The sequence below is a fragment of the Etheostoma spectabile genome, chromosome 14, assembly GCF_008692095.1.
Source record: "Etheostoma spectabile isolate EspeVRDwgs_2016 chromosome 14, UIUC_Espe_1.0, whole genome shotgun sequence".
In the NCBI taxonomy this organism is placed as follows: domain Eukaryota; kingdom Metazoa; phylum Chordata; class Actinopteri; order Perciformes; family Percidae; genus Etheostoma; species Etheostoma spectabile.
The window spans coordinates 11,749,622-11,766,902 of record NC_045746.1 but is presented as its reverse complement, the minus strand read 5'-3'; the positions used below and the strand labels follow the sequence as shown (position 1 = coordinate 11,766,902).

Below are 17,281 nucleotides of genomic sequence, written 5' to 3'. Positions count from 1 at the left end.
TCAACGGGTACTTTAAGGTTTTGACTGGATATGTGCTTTTTAGTGCTTGTTAGCCTGATGAGCCTAGCTAACTTAACGTTAGCTCGCGGTGCTCCCTTTTGGTCTCCACATTAAAGTTAGGAAACTAGCAATTTAAAAACAAAACGAATACACATTTTCCCGTCGAAATGATGCCGAATTACGAAGCAGAGCTTAAACTCTTTACTGAAATAATTATAAAATACTTTAACCTGGCCAAGTCTTAGCTAGCTAACGGGGTTGGGTAACACTTAACGTGTGTAATGGTGTATGTTGGGTGAAGTTAACCTAGCTAGCTGTTAATTCATCCCAGGGCAATCAAACTTTTTTGAATTGCTTGATCATAAAAGTTCCTTTTAATCAGTCTGCTTAGAGTGAGAGTATAACGGAACATTGGGTTTACAAGAGGAGCCTTGATATTGTATGATATAGTCGTTTCCTCTGAATTAAATGGAATAAAAGTGAAGTTAAACTGTTCCTTAGTAAGCTTAGTTATGCGCGTCTTCTTGACTTAATTGTATTCATATCTTGATAAATTCCTTTATGCCCAAGTTATTCTGGGTGTAGTCACAGTTAGCTCTCTTTTTCCTTCAGGGTGACATAACAGATATGGGTGGGACTTAATGTACATATACTGTAAGTACTATTGCCAAAATCTTCCAAAGTAATAAATAACAATGTTTGTGAATACAGCTTAAGGGGACTATATTTCTAGTGTAATCTAACTTTTTTCTGTTGCTGTTATGATTTGTGGGGGTTGTATAAAAAAGCATGACACCTACATTGTTATAGTGAGAGCTGTGTGACTGAAATATATTACGATTTTTTTTTTTACATTATAACGGGAGTTATTTTGCTCTGGCAGAAGCCTTTATCCATAAGAATTGACTATAGAACTTCCACCTGTGTTGCAGGACCGTGTGATATTTGTAATGGCTGGTTGCACCCATCTGGGAATTTTCTGTACAAGGAATCGGCGTTTGTCTTGGCAGCATTTCCACATGCTTGATGCTTAGTTTCCTACTAACCCACATCCTAAATTACCTGAAAATGTAATTTGTTGATTGATATTTCTTTATATGATGAAGTTTTTGGCTTGTGCACGGATAAGTCTCGCAGTAGTTTGCCTTCAGGGGTACCCTCTGAAGTCCCACATAGAGGAATTGGCACTTCAAATTGAAAATGCTAATACTTATGCTGCAGTGATATTGGGATGATAAGGTTAATTGATCACTGTCGTAGTGTGGTCTTAGACTGCACCTGCAAACACCATTGATTCCTTGAACACTGGGCTCTAAAGTTGTTGAAGAGGTGATGTTTGACTAGTTTGTCAGGGATGGCAGTTTTTGTTTTGACAGTGGGGGGGGCGCTAACAAAAACCATGCCCATGTCAGCGGTGGACGATTGGCATAGATATGCACTGGCATGCTGGCAGAGTTTTTACCAAAGAGTGGGCACATGGGCTGAATGCATTTCCTCCAGGGCTTTGGTAATTGATTGTGACAGTTTCCCTGTTCTGTATTTCACACTGACATCATGGCATGCAGTCCTAGAACAACCACAGGGTTGAATAGGGTTCCCCTCTTGCAGAGGCATTTGACTAGTCAGAAATCTTTACATTGTCTGCAATAACAATGAAGCCAGAGACATCAGACCTACACTGGCTGATATGACCTTCAGTGTTTTACTAAACCCTCGTCAAATTCTTCTAAAAACCTCATAGGCTTGTGTTGTTGTACCCGTTTCTTGACAAGGAACAAATGTTCTCCCTGGAAGTAAAATTAGAAAACTTACAGGGTTCAAAGTCTCCTTCCCTTTTTTATCACAACCTCATGGTTTCACATAGTTGGGATTTTAAAATAACAATTCAACAGAAAAGTAAATATAAAGAGATATTTAAAATGTAGTCAATACACAGAGTAATTTATTTATGGATTTCCCCTTTTCAATTAACAGGTACTAAGATTTCACCCCGGGGCCAACAATGTCGTATACAACATCAAACTACACGTTTTGTAAAATTCAATATCTTCTAGGGCTGGGACGATATATTACCCCGATTTATTAATTTATATTGTGATTTTCCTTTATTGCAGTTCTAGAAGTATTGCGATTCCATAGTATTGAGTATTGCAATTTTCTATTCCTCCTTTAACACAAACAAAATTACTATTATTATTAATATACTTCTAGAGATATCACGAGGCATTTCTAAAAATTGTTCTTCTAAAAAAAATGCACATCACAAGTCAGTCAGTCTGACATTTATTTCATTTGTAAAAGAAGTACAAAACAGGCTTTCCGCCTGTTTTGCTGAAAACGGATATTACGTCAGCGGTATTATATAAATATAAAATATTGAGGTGACAAATGGTTACAAAACATTTTTTAAAATAAATCAAGATACTTAGAATTTTCAATATTGCCACATTGCTTCAAACTAGTATCTTCCTGATTGTTGTTGTTTTTTGAGAGAATGTTTTGGGGTTTTTCCGCCTTTTAATGGAAGAACAGCTAGGTGAGAAAAGGGAGAGCGGGGAGAAAGACAGGCAGGAAATCGTCCCAGGTCGGACTCGAACCCTGGACCTCTGCGTCGAGGCATAAACCCCTATGTACAGTATATGTGCGCCTGCTCTACCAACGGAGTCCACCAGGCCACATTCCTGATTGTTTAGCATGAAAGTCAACACCTGGTTCTTTCCGAAGAGGGCTCCTGTGTGATTGTAGACCTTCCGGAAGCTTTTTAATCCAGCCGCGAACTGACTGTCTTTCCAGAGACAATAATTCCAGTAAAAAAAAAAATCACACAACTGAAGGGTTATTTATTCATCATTTTTCTGTTAAAAGGTATTGTTTTACTGTTAGCCCCTGCCACCGTGACTCCCAGAATACAATGGTGTGTCGACCAATCGGAGGCTTTTTCCCTGACTATCTAGCTTCTTCTTCTTTGGTGTTTTACTGCAACCAGCAGCTGCAATGGTGCCACTTTCTTGACTGTGTTGGTGTTGTCACAAAATGACACCAAAAAAAAGCGTATGGACTTTTCTTGGAAAAAAAAGAAAAAAAAATTGTCTTGTTCATTATTTTTCTCTGTGTGATTTCAGTACATTTACAGGGTTGAGATTATACAAGCATTTTCACAAAAGGAAACCAGTCGACACAAATAAAAAATAAACTAGCCTAGACCCCAGGGTCAATGTGGATTGATTGTCTCTGGTTGATACTTGATCCATTAAACAAGTACAGCATCAGCACCAAGACCTTGTGCTTTTTGGTAATCAGGTCTGAAGTACAGTATAAGCTAACAAAACAGAACTGCATGGTATTTTTTTAGTCAAACATACTATGCTGTTGCTTTGCTTCCCCGGCTCTGGATTAATTGCAGTTAACCAACACAGTGATAAGAAGGAAGCATATCATGGGCCATCTGGAGAACGTTTTTAAATTCCAAAATGTAAGCCAAAAATGGTGTATATGTAAGTCAATGTTTTAGAAGATATCCTCATGTGATTGTTAGTTGTAGAAGTCTGCAAAAGAAATATGAAATACTTCAAAGCAGAAGAGAGAGTTCACATTATCTACAGTTCCTTCTTTCATATGGGTCTGTGTGTGGCATGATGACACAGCGGTGAGAATAACCTTTATCTGTCATCCTCCTCTCTGTCAAGACTCCACGAGGAGGTGATGGACTTCTACAACTTCATGTCTCCTCGGCCGGAGGAAGCCGCTATGAGGAAAGAGGTGGTGGACCGGATAGAGATGATCATCAAGGAGCTGTGGCCCACTGCAGATGTAAGATACACACACACATGCCACCGTTTAATTTGTAATTTGATGGATTTCCCCCTTTCAGACTCTTAATATCTTAGAGAGCACTCTCTCAAATCATGCAGTCCAGTCTTTGAGGAGGAATTCTTGGTACACAGACGAATGCTTTGTTGATATACTGTGTTTTCACTTTTTTTTTTAAAGGTGAGGCAGTGTTTTTAGCTAACTTAGCTTAGCACAAAAACTGGAAACAGGGTAAACGGCTAGCCTGGTGTGGGCCAAACGTACGAAAATCCGGCCACCAGTGCATTTTAAAGTCACTAATTAACGAGTGGTGTCTCATTTGTTTAAACCGTCCAAAAACCAAATTATATAGATGACGATGTGACATTATGTACCAGACTATTTCTTGGTCAGGAGCAATAACTTCCCGGAGTCTCTACTGGTTGCGTGGCAAGCGTACAATGTCATACATATAAATCTTTCTTTAAAAATGTAAAATTGAGCTGATATAATCATATATAGTAAGTCGTGACACATTTGTGGGAAGTCCCGCAAAACTGACACCCGACCAACACTGTATTCTGACATTTTTCTATTTGTGCATGTGTTGTTGTTTTTTTTTTTGGAAGCTAAGCAGCAAGTACGTTATCATGATGCTAAATGATGTTTCCGTAGAGGAAAAAACCAGGCCCCATAGTTGAAGTTACAAAAAGTAATTTAATCAATGTAATAATAGTACTTTTAAAATGATAATAAACAACAACAAAAAAATATGCTCAGTCATATTTTTGAGGTGCACTCACTTTCTATGTGCAGAAATAGTGATGGAGGATCTTGCAGCTCGTTGAGTAGTGCAGCGACGTAGGGTTGATATAATGCCCCTCTCATTACTTAATCATATAAAACACGCGCGGTTGGGATTTGTTGGCTGCCAGTCTTCCCCCTCTTCCACTGTGAGCCCGGTTGTCAGGTAAATAGATCAAGCCCCTGATTTGTACCAACCTCCCTTTTCATTTTAACCCTATTAATCCCGGCCTGTCTTTGGGCTTTTGCCTTGTCTTATTTACCAGACGGAAAGGGAAAGAACTCTACTCTGCTTTCTTTGGAGAGCTTTCGCTTGCAGCCCCCAAACACTGCATTTTTCTCTAGCTTTTGTTTACTTAATTTGGCAGCTTATTCCGCTTGTCAGCATTTACTGTCCCTGAAGTGGCACGCGGAAATACCTCGTTCCTTTTAGTTTGCAAAGTTGGTTTTGTAAATCCTCAAGACAAATGAGCTGCTTTACTATATATATATATATGTATTTTTTTTTTTTATGTACACAATACTATTTTTCTTCAATGTTTTCATTTGCCTTCATCGTTGCTTTTTCAGGTCCAAATATTTGGCAGCTTCAGCACAGGGCTGTACCTTCCAACAAGGTAAGACCTTTGTGTTTAAGGAAACCGCTCAAACTGTTTTATAACTGATACGTTTCGCTGGCCGGCATTGTAACGTTCTGCCTGGTTTTTTGTCTTCAGTGACATTGACCTGGTGGTGTTTGGGAAGTGGGAGCGCCCGCCGCTGCAAGAACTGGAACAAGCTCTTCGCAAGCATAACGTGGCGGAACCTTTCTCCATTAAAGTGCTGGACAAGGCTACAGTAAGTAACCAGTACCATGATTCTGTGCTCATATTGAGTCCCTAAATAAAGCCACACTGGTTTGCAGCAACAGATATCCATCAAACCCACGTTGACATATTTTATCACCCGTATTTGATAAAAAGACAATTTAAAAATCCATGTATGCTGATGCAATGATTAATGATTTGGCACATAAAATAGTCTGTTAATTTTCTAAAGGTTCAATTCATCATAAGTAAGATAATATTCCACCCCAGTAAATGGGTAACCAATTGTAACAAACATAGCCAAATGAAAATTTGGCCAAACTTATTACATTCCTAGAAAAGTTTTTTTTGGGACTCCCAAGTGCTCAGTTTGATGTAAAAAGCTTTGGCTCTCACATCCATGAAATATGAGGGGGGAGGAAACCGCCCAATTAGTGCCTTCCATCTGTTTGCTTGATAGGTGGTGCACACTGCCAGTTGTGTTTATTGTTCCTGTTACACTGTGAATATACAGTGTATTGTTTATGCCCGCTATAATATTACAATAGCAGTGATTGCTTTGTCAGCTTTAGTTCATCTAAAATTAAAACTGGGCATCAACTACTCTGCCTCAGCCTGTGTACTTTTGGCTGTTCTGTTGTAGTTCTTCGTTATTGTTTTGGAGTTAAAATACAATTTTCAGCAGATAAAAATGCATGTTGTGCCTCAAAGCCATTTAATGCTAATACCCACTCTGGTGGAAGTTTTTATAGCTAAAATTCCTCAGTGGCATGGTAGCATCCTAGTCTGGCTATCACCAGACAAGCTCAATAGAGCTGAGATTGAGAGTTGCACTTGGAGTCTGGTCTGGGGAGTTTGACTCTGTACCCAATTGGACATTCCTTCAACCAATCAGACCAACGATCCAGGTGACGTCGAAGCGACCGCGGCATCAACAGGTTGCAGAGCTTCGGTACCCGCTATGTTGAATGTAAACAAGAAGCTGCTTGGTGACTTCTCTATCGTCATGGTGTTAAACCCGCCAATAGCGTGCCAGGTAGATAAGCCAGTTTGTGATTGGTTCCCGCACACGTGCAGGTTTCCTGACCGAGCTACAGGGCGAAATCAAATCCCCGGCAGAGTGGGCGGGGCTTACCCAGTCGGGTAGCATGCACTATCATCCTGTGGGGTGTGCACACAAACGAGCTATCCACTGCAGGCTACAATGCCATCTCAACTGACATGATAATAAGTAGTTAATGGCTGAATTTTCATGTTTGGATTCATTCCGTCTAAAAGGCTGTCAGTTCTCTCGTTCTCTCTCTCCCCCCCCCCCCCCCCCCCCCCCCCCCCCCCCTCCTCCACTGAGCTGATGACTTGACAGTAATGTTTGCTAATATTCACTTTTTTCTCCCTTCAGGTGCCAATCATCAAGCTGACAGACCAGGAAACCGAGGTGAAGGTGGACATCAGTTTCAATGTGGAGACTGGAGTCAGGGCAGCAAGCTTAATTAAAGATTATGTTAAGGTGAGATGTACATATCACCTTGGTCCTACCGCTGTCAGGATGTACAGCTTACAGGTAAAATACTAACTTAGTATTAATTTAGTAAGTAGTCGGCTCAGACCAGAAGGCATCAAATGATGCACTGAAATCCACGCGCACCTTTTGCTACTGCATTTTAAAACCAGATAGAGATTGTGAATCGCACTATTTCCTTCTCTGGAGGGCACTACTAGAACTGTTGGGTCCTTGTAAATGATAGACTGTGGTCTAGACCTACTCTGTCTGTAAAGTTTCTCGAGATAACTCTTGTTATGAATTGATACTATAAATAAAATTGAATTGAAATAGAAGTCTTTGCGGACTAAATGAAATCTGGCCACAATGCAAGCAATACTTAGATATGGAGGAGGAGAGCTGGAAAAGGTTATGTAGACATATTTAAATAAAAACCACCGGAGGAGTCACATAATTACTGTTTTACAATGGGGTCTAAATACAGAACTTTGGATATTCCCTCTGTGAATCAGGCAAGCCGGCAGTATAAAGCATGACACTTTACTTCACTCCAATCTTGCATTGGCACATTTCATTTCCAAAGTGGAGCTGGAACGGACCCCAGCAACTCTGCTCAGTATAATGTCCACTTAAATCAAACTGAGTCTGTGTGTTGCTGAAAACCGTGTTGCCGAATACACTCAGCAGAGGTGAAATGCACCCCATGGCTCTGACAAGATTCCTCCCGAAGGTGGATCTCTTCCTGCTTTAGTCATGGTTGTAGTAGCTAATGAAGGAGAGGAATGTGCTGATGTTCCAGCAAGCTGTCAAGGGTGTGACTTTTTCCCCTTGTATTGTTGTTGATTTTTGTATTATGGGTCTGTGGGGAAACGTGTCAGAGCTTGAAAGCCGGCTGTCGACAACCACACTTAGCATCAATCCAGGGATAGTTGATGTTGAATGATGAATGCGTGGGTGAGACCAGACCCCAGTGAAAAGGTCACCTCCAGGCCAGTCCTCATACTGTATGTCAGATTCCCATGCCAGCCCCTTGGAGCAGCGTAGCGCCCAGTCTTGTTCTCACTTCTTAAAAGCACATTTGAACAGTCAAACCAAGTCCTGCTGCTCCACTGGCACATATATGCACACACATACTGCCAGGAGGTTATGCTTTCTTTTCAATTGGAAAATGAACATATTTGTATTTCCATTCCCAGGCCTTCTGGGGTTTCAGCACATAATCAAGTCACAGGCTCTAGGAAGCCTCGTTGAGGGCTACCGTTCATTGACAGCATTGATTACAAATTATGGTTAGTCAACTGCCTCAACTTTAAGCTGGGGAGGCAGTTCCTGTCGTTGTTTTCAAATTTTACCTTTTGCAGCTTTAATAAAACCATGACTGAACCACTGTGGCTTCAGCAATAACCGTGGCTTCAGCAGGGGGTTTTCACTGATTTGGCACAGTACGCATTAGTCACAGTTACTGCGGAAACCTAACTAATCGACCCTTCTCACACCTGTCTCTTCTTCCACTCTCAGATGTATCCAGTGCTGCCTTACCTGATCTTCGTTCTAAAGCAGTTTCTGCTGCAGAGAGATCTAAACGAAGTTTTTACTGGCGGAATCAGCTCTTACAGCCTCATCCTCATGGTCATCAGCTTCCTACAGGTACATTGAGATGCAGATACACACCCCAAATGGAAACATGTGTTGAATATGAGCAGAACGTATCCCTAGTGCAGGATGTGGTAGCAGTTGCACATTGGGACCAATTTCAGAGGTAGTAGCAGTGCTAATAATGGCAACTGTAGCAGTATTCTAGTGTATTAGCCATAGTCTGTCTTAAAGGTCCCATATCATGCTCATTTTCAGGCTCAAACTTGTATTTTGGTATTACTAAGAGACATTTATGTATATATATCACACACACACACACACACACACACTACAGGCTGTGTGAATTTGTCTGTGGATTGAGCATTTTGATATTTTCAAAGTATTTTCATAGCACCTCAAGCTGCTTTTTATAATTAAAAAAATAAATACATGGATATCTTACTTTTTACAATATGGGGCTGTTAAGGTAGTAATACCAATACTGATAGCAGCAATAAGAGGATTCATAGTGGAATAAGTAGTAAACGGCTTCCCACATATCCAATGTTGGTAATCTTGACTAATGCATAATAATACTTGTTTTACAGCTCCATCCCCGTATCGATGCCCGAAACCCCAATGAGAATTTGGGCATTTTGCTGATCGAGTTCTTTGAGTTATACGGCCGCCATTTCAACTACTTGAAAACAGGGATTCGCATCAAAAATGGAGGCGCGTACATAGCCAAAGAGGAGATCATGAAGGCCATGATAAATGGATACAGACCATCCATGCTCTGCATAGAGGACCCACTGCTCCCAGGTGTGTGTGGGTGGGGTTTTGGGGGTGTGTGTGTGTGTGTGTGCGCCTAAAGTCACTTACCTGGAGGATTTAAAATTGTTTCATTTTGATGACATCTGGTGGTAGTTATAAGAGGCGTCCCATTGCATACAGCAATGGGGCGTGGAGTAATTGGGCTAAAAGCAACACAGACTACACCGTTTTTCACCAGGATCTATAAAAAAAATCTATATATCCATATATAAAGTTGTGGTTCTAACAGAAATTCCAAATCTCTATGTATGATTGTGTAATATTCCACAGCAAGGGAAAAATTTAGAGTTTGGGCTCATCTTCTTTCTCTTTACCCTTTTAATATTTACTATTGCATTGCCGTGTCTGTCTCTACTCCATGTAGGTAATGATGTGGGGAGGGGTTCCTATGGGGCCATGAATGTCAAGCAGGTGTTTGACTATGCCTACACTGTCCTGAGTCATGCCGTGTCCCCGCTGGCACAGTCGTATCCCAACAAAGACTCTGAGAGGTTAGTATTCAATCCACTTAACAGCACCAAAGATGTCCTGCTTAAAAGTGTTGCTCTTTAAAACACAGTCTCTCTCTTTCCTGCAGCACCCTGGGCAGGATAATTAGGTTGACCCAGGAAGTGATCGACTACAGGGAATGGATCATTAAGAAGTGGGGGGGCAGGGATCTGGCGCGAACTGACAACAGAGGTACAGTTCCTCTGACTTTAATATATAGTTCTACAGTAATAAATAAATAACTGCTTGTGCTCATCGTGATAATGTCTCCAGACTAAGACGGTATGAGGTCTTAGTTTCTGCAGACCTCTATCCAACTTCACCTCTGTACTGTATATTATATATTATCTGATTGTGCAATTGACAGTCAACATAATGCAGTAATACCGCCACTCACTTGGTACAACAAGAAGCATATGCTATTTTATTCCCTCCAACCCATCTAAAGCAAGCACTAATTTAATTGTAGTTTTTAAATGTGGTGTTTATTATAGTAAATGGAAAATGTGTTATTAAACCGATTGTTTGCATCAGATAAGTTACTACACTTAGTATAAGAATATTTGAGAGTTCAATAATCTGCTGAAAAATTACACTATTTTGAATGTATACATAATAAAATCCACTTGATAATCATGTAGATTTTGTGAATCCATGATCCTTTCATTTGTTTCGGCAGTTTCACCTCCCAAGGAGCCGGTGTCGGAGCAGGAGCCTTGCACGCTCGGCGGGGGCGGTGGTGGTGGTGGTGGTGTCGGATCAGAGGAGCAGCAAAGGGACTCGGTGTCACCCCACAGCGCAGACTCCCCCATGTCCATCTCCAGCCCCCAGCAGCACTCTTCAGCCTCCTCTGTCTCCTCCCTGTCTGGATCAGACAACGTAAGAAAATGCACACACACACACACACACACACGCAGGCGGGACACGCAGGCAAAGCGCACGCTGTTAAAGCACTTTATGTGCCGTTTGCCTATGTAAGTAAGATAGAGTAAGAAGGTAAATATTTGTCAAGTATAGGACATAGTTAGTAGTCAATTTGCATAACGGCTGCTCCGTTGAATGGGGACAGCATGAAATGCAGTCGACACTAACTGGTACGAAACGCCCATGACAGACTGGTAAATTGCTGCAGACCTCTACCCAAATCCACCTCGGTGAATGATCTATTACCAGACACAGCTACAGTTTGGGATTATGCATTTGACATCCAACATAATAGAGTAATGCTGCCACCCACTTGGTCCAACTACATGAAGCGTATCCTATTTTATTCTCTCAAACCCATCTAAAGGAAGCACACCCAATTTGCATCTAATTTTACCTTGCTCATTGTTTTTCCTTTTTGTGTCGTTTGCCAGGACTCTGATTCAACGCTGCCGTGTCACGTCCCTCCACCTGCCCTGCCACAATACCCGCCTCTTTCTTTCCCTCATCTGGGCCTAGCTTTGCCACCAGGCCTCAGCATGGGCACCGGCAAGCCCTGCATGGGAGGACACCATCTCCTCTTGCCTCCAGGCTCACAGGTAGGCACGCAGCATTCGGATTACACTGCAGCTCGGATAATGTATGGAAATTAGGAAGTGATGGTTAACATTTGGATCAGGATTTAAGGGGCTATATATAGAATATCAGACCAAAGAGCAAGGGTGTTTTTGTAAGCGGACATTTACAGCGTCATTTAATAAAATCAAGAACAACTGGATGTCGTTGCTCTTTCCTCATACTTACTAATTGTCCCTTTCGTCCTCCAGGCTCGTGTCTCACTGCCCGGTGGTCTAGCAATGCGCTCCATACCTGGCAGACAGGTGTGTATAGACACCGGGCTCCCCCCCTTCTTCCACATGCCCCCCCAGCCAGCTCATGCCCCTGCCCTCCAGCCCCCAGCCTCCGCCCAGCCCCCACTCCAGCAACCCACCCAGGTAGGCGCGGTGCCACAAACACACTGCACTGTTAAGGCAAACTTGATACACATATACACACACATCACACACAGTACACACAGTACATCTCATATTTTCTGTTTCTCTTCCAAGTGTGTTCTCTCTCTCTCTCTCTCTCTCTCTCTCTCTCTCTCTCTCTCTCTCTCAAAATGACTTTGTCTGTCTCTGTAGTCCATAACGGTCACTGCTCCTCTCTGGCCTGATATTCCAACATCTGATGTGTACCTGTTGCTATGACGAATGTCATAAACAGGGACTTTTTACCTCTCACAGCCTACTGGTTCATTAAAGGAATAGTTAGTTTTTTGGGAAAGATGCTCAGGCAGGGCAGATTTATCTGTATAGCACATTTCTGCAACAATGCAATTCAAAGTGCTTTACGTAAAACATTAAAGAACAGTTAGAGAATAAAAAAAATCTAAAATAGAATAAGACTGCTGTGAAATGGAAGAATATAGATTACATTGCTGTGTAAGAAATGAACAATTACTCAATGAAAGGCAGCATTAAAAAGAAAGGTCTTCAGCCTTGGTTTAAAAGGACAGATTTGCCGCAGACCTACAGCTTTCTGGGAGTTTGTTCCAGATGTGTGGTGGAAAGAAACTGATCACTGCTTCCCCTTGTTTAGTTCAGAATCTGGGACAGAAAGCAGACCTGTCCCAGGTGACCCGAGAGGTCTGAGGTCCATAATGCAGCAGAAGATCAGAAATGTCTTTTTGGCCCTAAACCAAGAGTTAGACAAAGAGTTAGATGAGAAGATTGATACCACTCATATTTGTATGTTAATTATAAAGCCACAGCCTGCAGGAAATTAGCTTAGCTTGACATTCACACTGAAAGCAGAAGTACCATCTAGCCTGGCCTTTTTTTTTTTTTTTTTTTTTGCTTTATGGGTAATTTTCCTTCTTGGTTCATCATCAGGAAAGTGGTTAGAAGTTTAATTATACGTCTTCTCTCCCTGTATTCTTTCCCTCCCTCTCCAGAACGGAGCCAAGTTCAACGTGAAGGGCTTCCACAACCCGCCGCTGGTCAGCAACCCTGTCCTGCCTAACCGCGGACACACACACACCCACACGCACACGCACACACAGTATCACCGCAACACTTGGCGACGCAGAAAGAGGGACAGCCTACCGGTTAGCCTCAGCAGATAGAAACCCCCCCCCCCCCCCACGTTTTCTCCCTCTCCCCTCTGGCCCTTGGCTGGTCTCGGAGGAGGGACAGGCAGACCGAGGACCAGAGACCAGCAGTTTTCACTCTGGGGCTGCCGCCACACGGAGCAACAGCCCTCAGCTCGGCATCTTCTTCCTACTATCTCTACCTTTTCATTACTGCATGACTTTTGTTCATTTTTTGTTTTCAGTATTACGTTAATTTCAGTATTTCTCGGCCTGTCCCTGTTTATCTTTGTTTGACTTGGTGGCGCTGCCACTTCCAAGTTCACTTGACCTCGTGTTGACCATTGCAGCCAAGCTGGCTGTGGTTCAGTGTCATTGTATTTTTTTAAATTTTTTTTTATATATATATATATATATATATATATATATATATATATATAATATATTATATATTATATAATATGTTTTACACTTAAAAAAACAAATGGTTTCATTTTGTGCAATAATGTTAATTTTCTTTTTTGAAACGAAAGTAAATGGTTATTTAATTTGTGTGCGTGTATATGTAAAGGCATTTTTATACAGTTGTTTTATTTTTGTAGAGTTTTAAAATTTTGTTTACAAAACCTTTCCCCAGGCAGCATCTCTGGTATGTATGTGTGTGTGTGTTCCTCAGTTGTTGTTTCGGTGCGTGTGTGTGGGAGTGTGTGCGCCAGTCTGTTATCAGGTTGAGATGGACCCCAGTTCAAAAGCAGCCGCCCCTCCCCTCCCCTCCCCTCTCCTTCTCTTCCACTCTTCCCTCTTTACTTGTGCTGTTCTGTTTGAGAAAGAGAAGCAGGACCAGACAGGGGGACGGAGTTCTTATCTTGATATTCCTTCCATTTTTCTTCATCTGTCCTGTGGTAATGGGCGAGGTTAACTTGAAATTCCTCCTGGAAGTTTTTATTCCTCAGTCCAGTTAGTCTTAAGACGTCATGGAGGAGAAGTGGGGGAATGGAAAGTGCACCCTGGGATATCCTGAGAAACAGGATGTAATTCTGTTTGGGCCTAGAAGAGCAGAGCAGCTCCTGAGCAGATCGAGTTTTAGCAGTGCCACCTCGAGATTGTGTGTCGTGTGTGTATATCTCCGTATGTGTGTGTCCCTGTTATGGGACGGTACTGTTGCCATATTGTGTCGGTCTGGGGAAGGCTGGTAGTGGCCTGCTAGTTTTCTCTCCACTGGAGATTTTAAAAGGAAAGCCTCCAGACAGTGCAGGATGTTGGTCTTAAGGGCCTGTTCTGTTAGACAAATAGTGCGTTTTCATTTTTGTGCTCATCTCTTTTTATTACATGTAGTAGGAGGGTTGGGCCAAGAAGGCAACAGCGTACATCTGACTTGAATTTGAAGATCAAGACTAGGGTGAGAGGGCTGAAAGCCACTGATTCCAGGTATGGAGAAATCCTCAGTCTGTCTAGGACGTCGTCATGGAAATCTGATCCCAGGGCTCAGGTCAACTCTTGCCCGAAGCTGAAAATCAGTGTAGACCAACGCTAAGATGCTCAGCGATAAGGTTTTCTCCTTTTTACGGTCCTGGACAAAGGAAAAGGAGGGAAGTGTGGGGGGGGTCTTCCTGAACCAAGGACCCTAGTGAAAGGGAATTATATTTTGATTCCATTCAGGAATCTCGTGTGTATTTGATTGCCAGGTACTTCCGCTAATTGTTTGCAATGCCTTTCTTTGTGTTTACTTGGAGTGTGTGTACGTCGTTTTCCGCGAGCACACGGTGTCACAAATGCACACACACTCACAGACAGGACTGTCGAAGGCTGTGCCTCACCCAGAACACTACACACGCTGGTGTTATTACTATGCAAGTGGATTATTCAAATTATTGTGTCAACTCATGTCTTTCTGTTGTTGTTTTTTGTTTGTTGTTGTTGTTGTTGTTGTTTTTTTTGAATGACAAACACTGCTTGTTGGACTGAAGTAATGTTAATGACTTTCAAGACTCGCGAGCCAAGTCATGTGAACTACAAGTCCGCCACCCCCCCACTCTGCCACCCCCCACCCCTTGTATTTGTATGAAGGTCCTGATATGTTTCAAGGTCTAGTTTTCTACATTTATCAGTCAAATGTAAGGAATGGGGGATGTTAATGTCAATGGTTGGGTGTGTGTAGTGTGTGACAGCGCAAGGTGTGTGTGTGAGAAAGTATCGAGACTCATGCCTTGCCTTCACAGGTTTTTAATCCGACGCCCGGCGGTTCATGAGCCAAGTGCACTCAGAGAGCGCCTTGCACTCTGCAGGTGCACTTCAGAAGGGGCCGAAGTGTCCACCAACAATTCTCTACCTTTTACTGAGACTCTGTTAAGTACTGCTACGCTATTTTAAGTTTCCTTTTTCTTTAAAACCATCGCAACTCTGATCCCTCAGTCAAAACTGCACCTGGCATCAATTCAATCTCAGATGAAGGGGTTCTGTTTGGGCCCCTTGTCTTACAGGCAGTGCAGATTATGAGCTAATTGTCACCTCCAGCTAGTGAAATCTCTTTCACGTTTTAATGATTTGACCCACAAAAAAAAATTGATTATGGCCTCCACAGTCTGTTTCACTTTTCACCCTGTTTTTCACCCTGTGAGGAGGTGATCACGTTGGCGCATGAAATGCTTCGGTACATGCAGTCCTAGCCTGATTATAAATTGGATAACTAGGTGGATGCAGATCCAAACATGCAAGCTGCATCCCCGTCATGTCAGCTTTTAGAGATTAGAACCAGCATCGATGAAAGGCTGCAAATGCAATTGATAATCGGAGGTTTTTGACTGGGTCAGAGTTGCCTGCATCTCCACAGCAGAGACTTTGACATGCAGGATCTAGGAAGTCTGTATGGATTAAAATCTTTGTGCATCTCAGCGGTCTAAAGCAGCTCACTCACGCTCTGCCACATTGCTTTCATTTCTCCCCTGGTGTAAAAGGAAGCAACAGAGAGAGTCTAGGACCGTTGAGATTTGGCGATACAAGTACACGTAGATGCAATGTAATAATATCCCCTAGTATTGCAATACAACGAGGGATTTTAAGATGGCGGCTGCTGTTTTGAGAAAAGTGGCCGCCCCAATTTCTTCTGGCTCATTCATGTGAGCAGTGGCCCTCTAAATGGACACTGAGCTACCCATTGGCCAGAGGGAGCCACTGCCCAGCCTTTGGTTGTTGTTACTTTTTTTTTTGGTTGTTTTTTTGGGACATTTTTATGTAAATATATTTTTTTCTATTTTATTTTTTAATAAACATTTTAAAACTGCCACTCAGTGTGTGTTTTTCTCCTTTTGTATTGACAGCGGGACCATATGGACACACATATCTGACCACATGGACATATTATCATCGTATGAAGTACTAAATACAAGCAAACTGTTATTTTTGCACTTCCATCCAGCAGACACGGAGCAACATTAGCATTGTGTTTCTGGTCCAATATTCTCTCCTTTTTAAAGGGATAGTTTTTTTTGTTTTTTTTAACAGGGTTGTATGAAGTACTTCTCCATAGTCAGAGTATTATCTACAGTATTATCTACAGTATCTACAACATTTTAGCCACCTTAAACAAGTCAAAATCAGTTTAAGTGTACGCCATATTTGGAATATTTTCACTGCTTTATCAAAGCCACCAGACTCCTTTGACCAAAAACAGCTGATTTACTGAACCAGGACGTGGGAGTTCCTGGTCTTCAGCTGCCTGTGTGGTGCTGGCCAGGTAGTGTGCAGTGGGTTTGCTGCCTCGTGTCTGGAAGCAACACGGATGAAAGTGGTGATACACAATCAAAATCGTAAAGGCCAATGAACCAAAACAATGAGTTTTAGAGTTATTAATTATTGTAGCTCTAACTTGCCATTCTTGAAAGTAACCTACTGTATGTTTCTACTTCTACTACTACTGTATAAGAGCATACTCTGATCCATTCTCCACTGTTCCCCCTGCTTTTTCAACATGTTAACTACCACCAACAGAAACAAACTCACTTGTCTCACCCAGATTGCATCAAAAATAACTGGCCTTCCCCCCCCCCCCCCCCCCCCCCCCAACCTATCAGACCTCAACAGCAAAGCCACCAATCACATATGACCCCGGTCATCCCCTCTACCCCCTTCTTCACACCACTTCCATCAGGATGCAGATACAGGTCCTTGGCCAACAGTGTGTTTTCTGCCATATCATCTCTAAATGTAGCGACATGTGTGTCCATCTATCTTGATAGAGAGAGACTTTATTCATCCCAAAAGGAAATTCAAGGCATCCAATAGCAAGACAGCCATAACACAAAAAACACATACACACACATATATCACGCATACATAAGAATAAAAATAAAAATCCCTCACAGAAACGCAATGACCATGATAAGGTGAGATACTATAGTAGACTGTGTGTAATGATGATAGAGCAAA

The 17,281-nt window shown here is 42.1% G+C and overlaps 1 protein-coding gene across 2 annotated transcripts in view; it reads left to right on the top strand.

Moving 5' to 3' along the window:
• Nucleotides 1-15,419, top strand: part of tent4a (terminal nucleotidyltransferase 4A) — a 16,883-nt gene extending 1,464 nt beyond the window's left edge. The window contains exons 2-13 of one of the 2 annotated variants that reach the window (XM_032535112.1): nt 3,687-3,810; nt 5,164-5,210; nt 5,310-5,430; nt 6,799-6,906; nt 8,419-8,547; nt 9,084-9,297; nt 9,674-9,800; nt 9,887-9,990; nt 10,478-10,677; nt 11,157-11,321; nt 11,550-11,603; nt 12,722-15,419. In XM_032535112.1, coding sequence (XP_032391003.1) covers nt 3,687-3,810; nt 5,164-5,210; nt 5,310-5,430; nt 6,799-6,906; nt 8,419-8,547; nt 9,084-9,297; nt 9,674-9,800; nt 9,887-9,990; nt 10,478-10,677; nt 11,157-11,321; nt 11,550-11,603; nt 12,722-12,892 — 1,564 coding nt within the window. In that variant the 3' untranslated portion in view covers nt 12,893-15,419. Of the gene's footprint in view, nt 1-3,686; nt 3,811-5,163; nt 5,211-5,309; nt 5,431-6,798; nt 6,907-8,418; nt 8,548-9,083; nt 9,298-9,673; nt 9,801-9,886; nt 9,991-10,477; nt 10,678-11,156; nt 11,322-11,549; nt 11,717-12,719 lie in introns of both variants that reach the window. The other variant, XM_032535111.1, reaches the window with a different exon arrangement.
• The last annotated feature ends 1,862 nt before the right edge of the window (nt 15,420-17,281 follow it).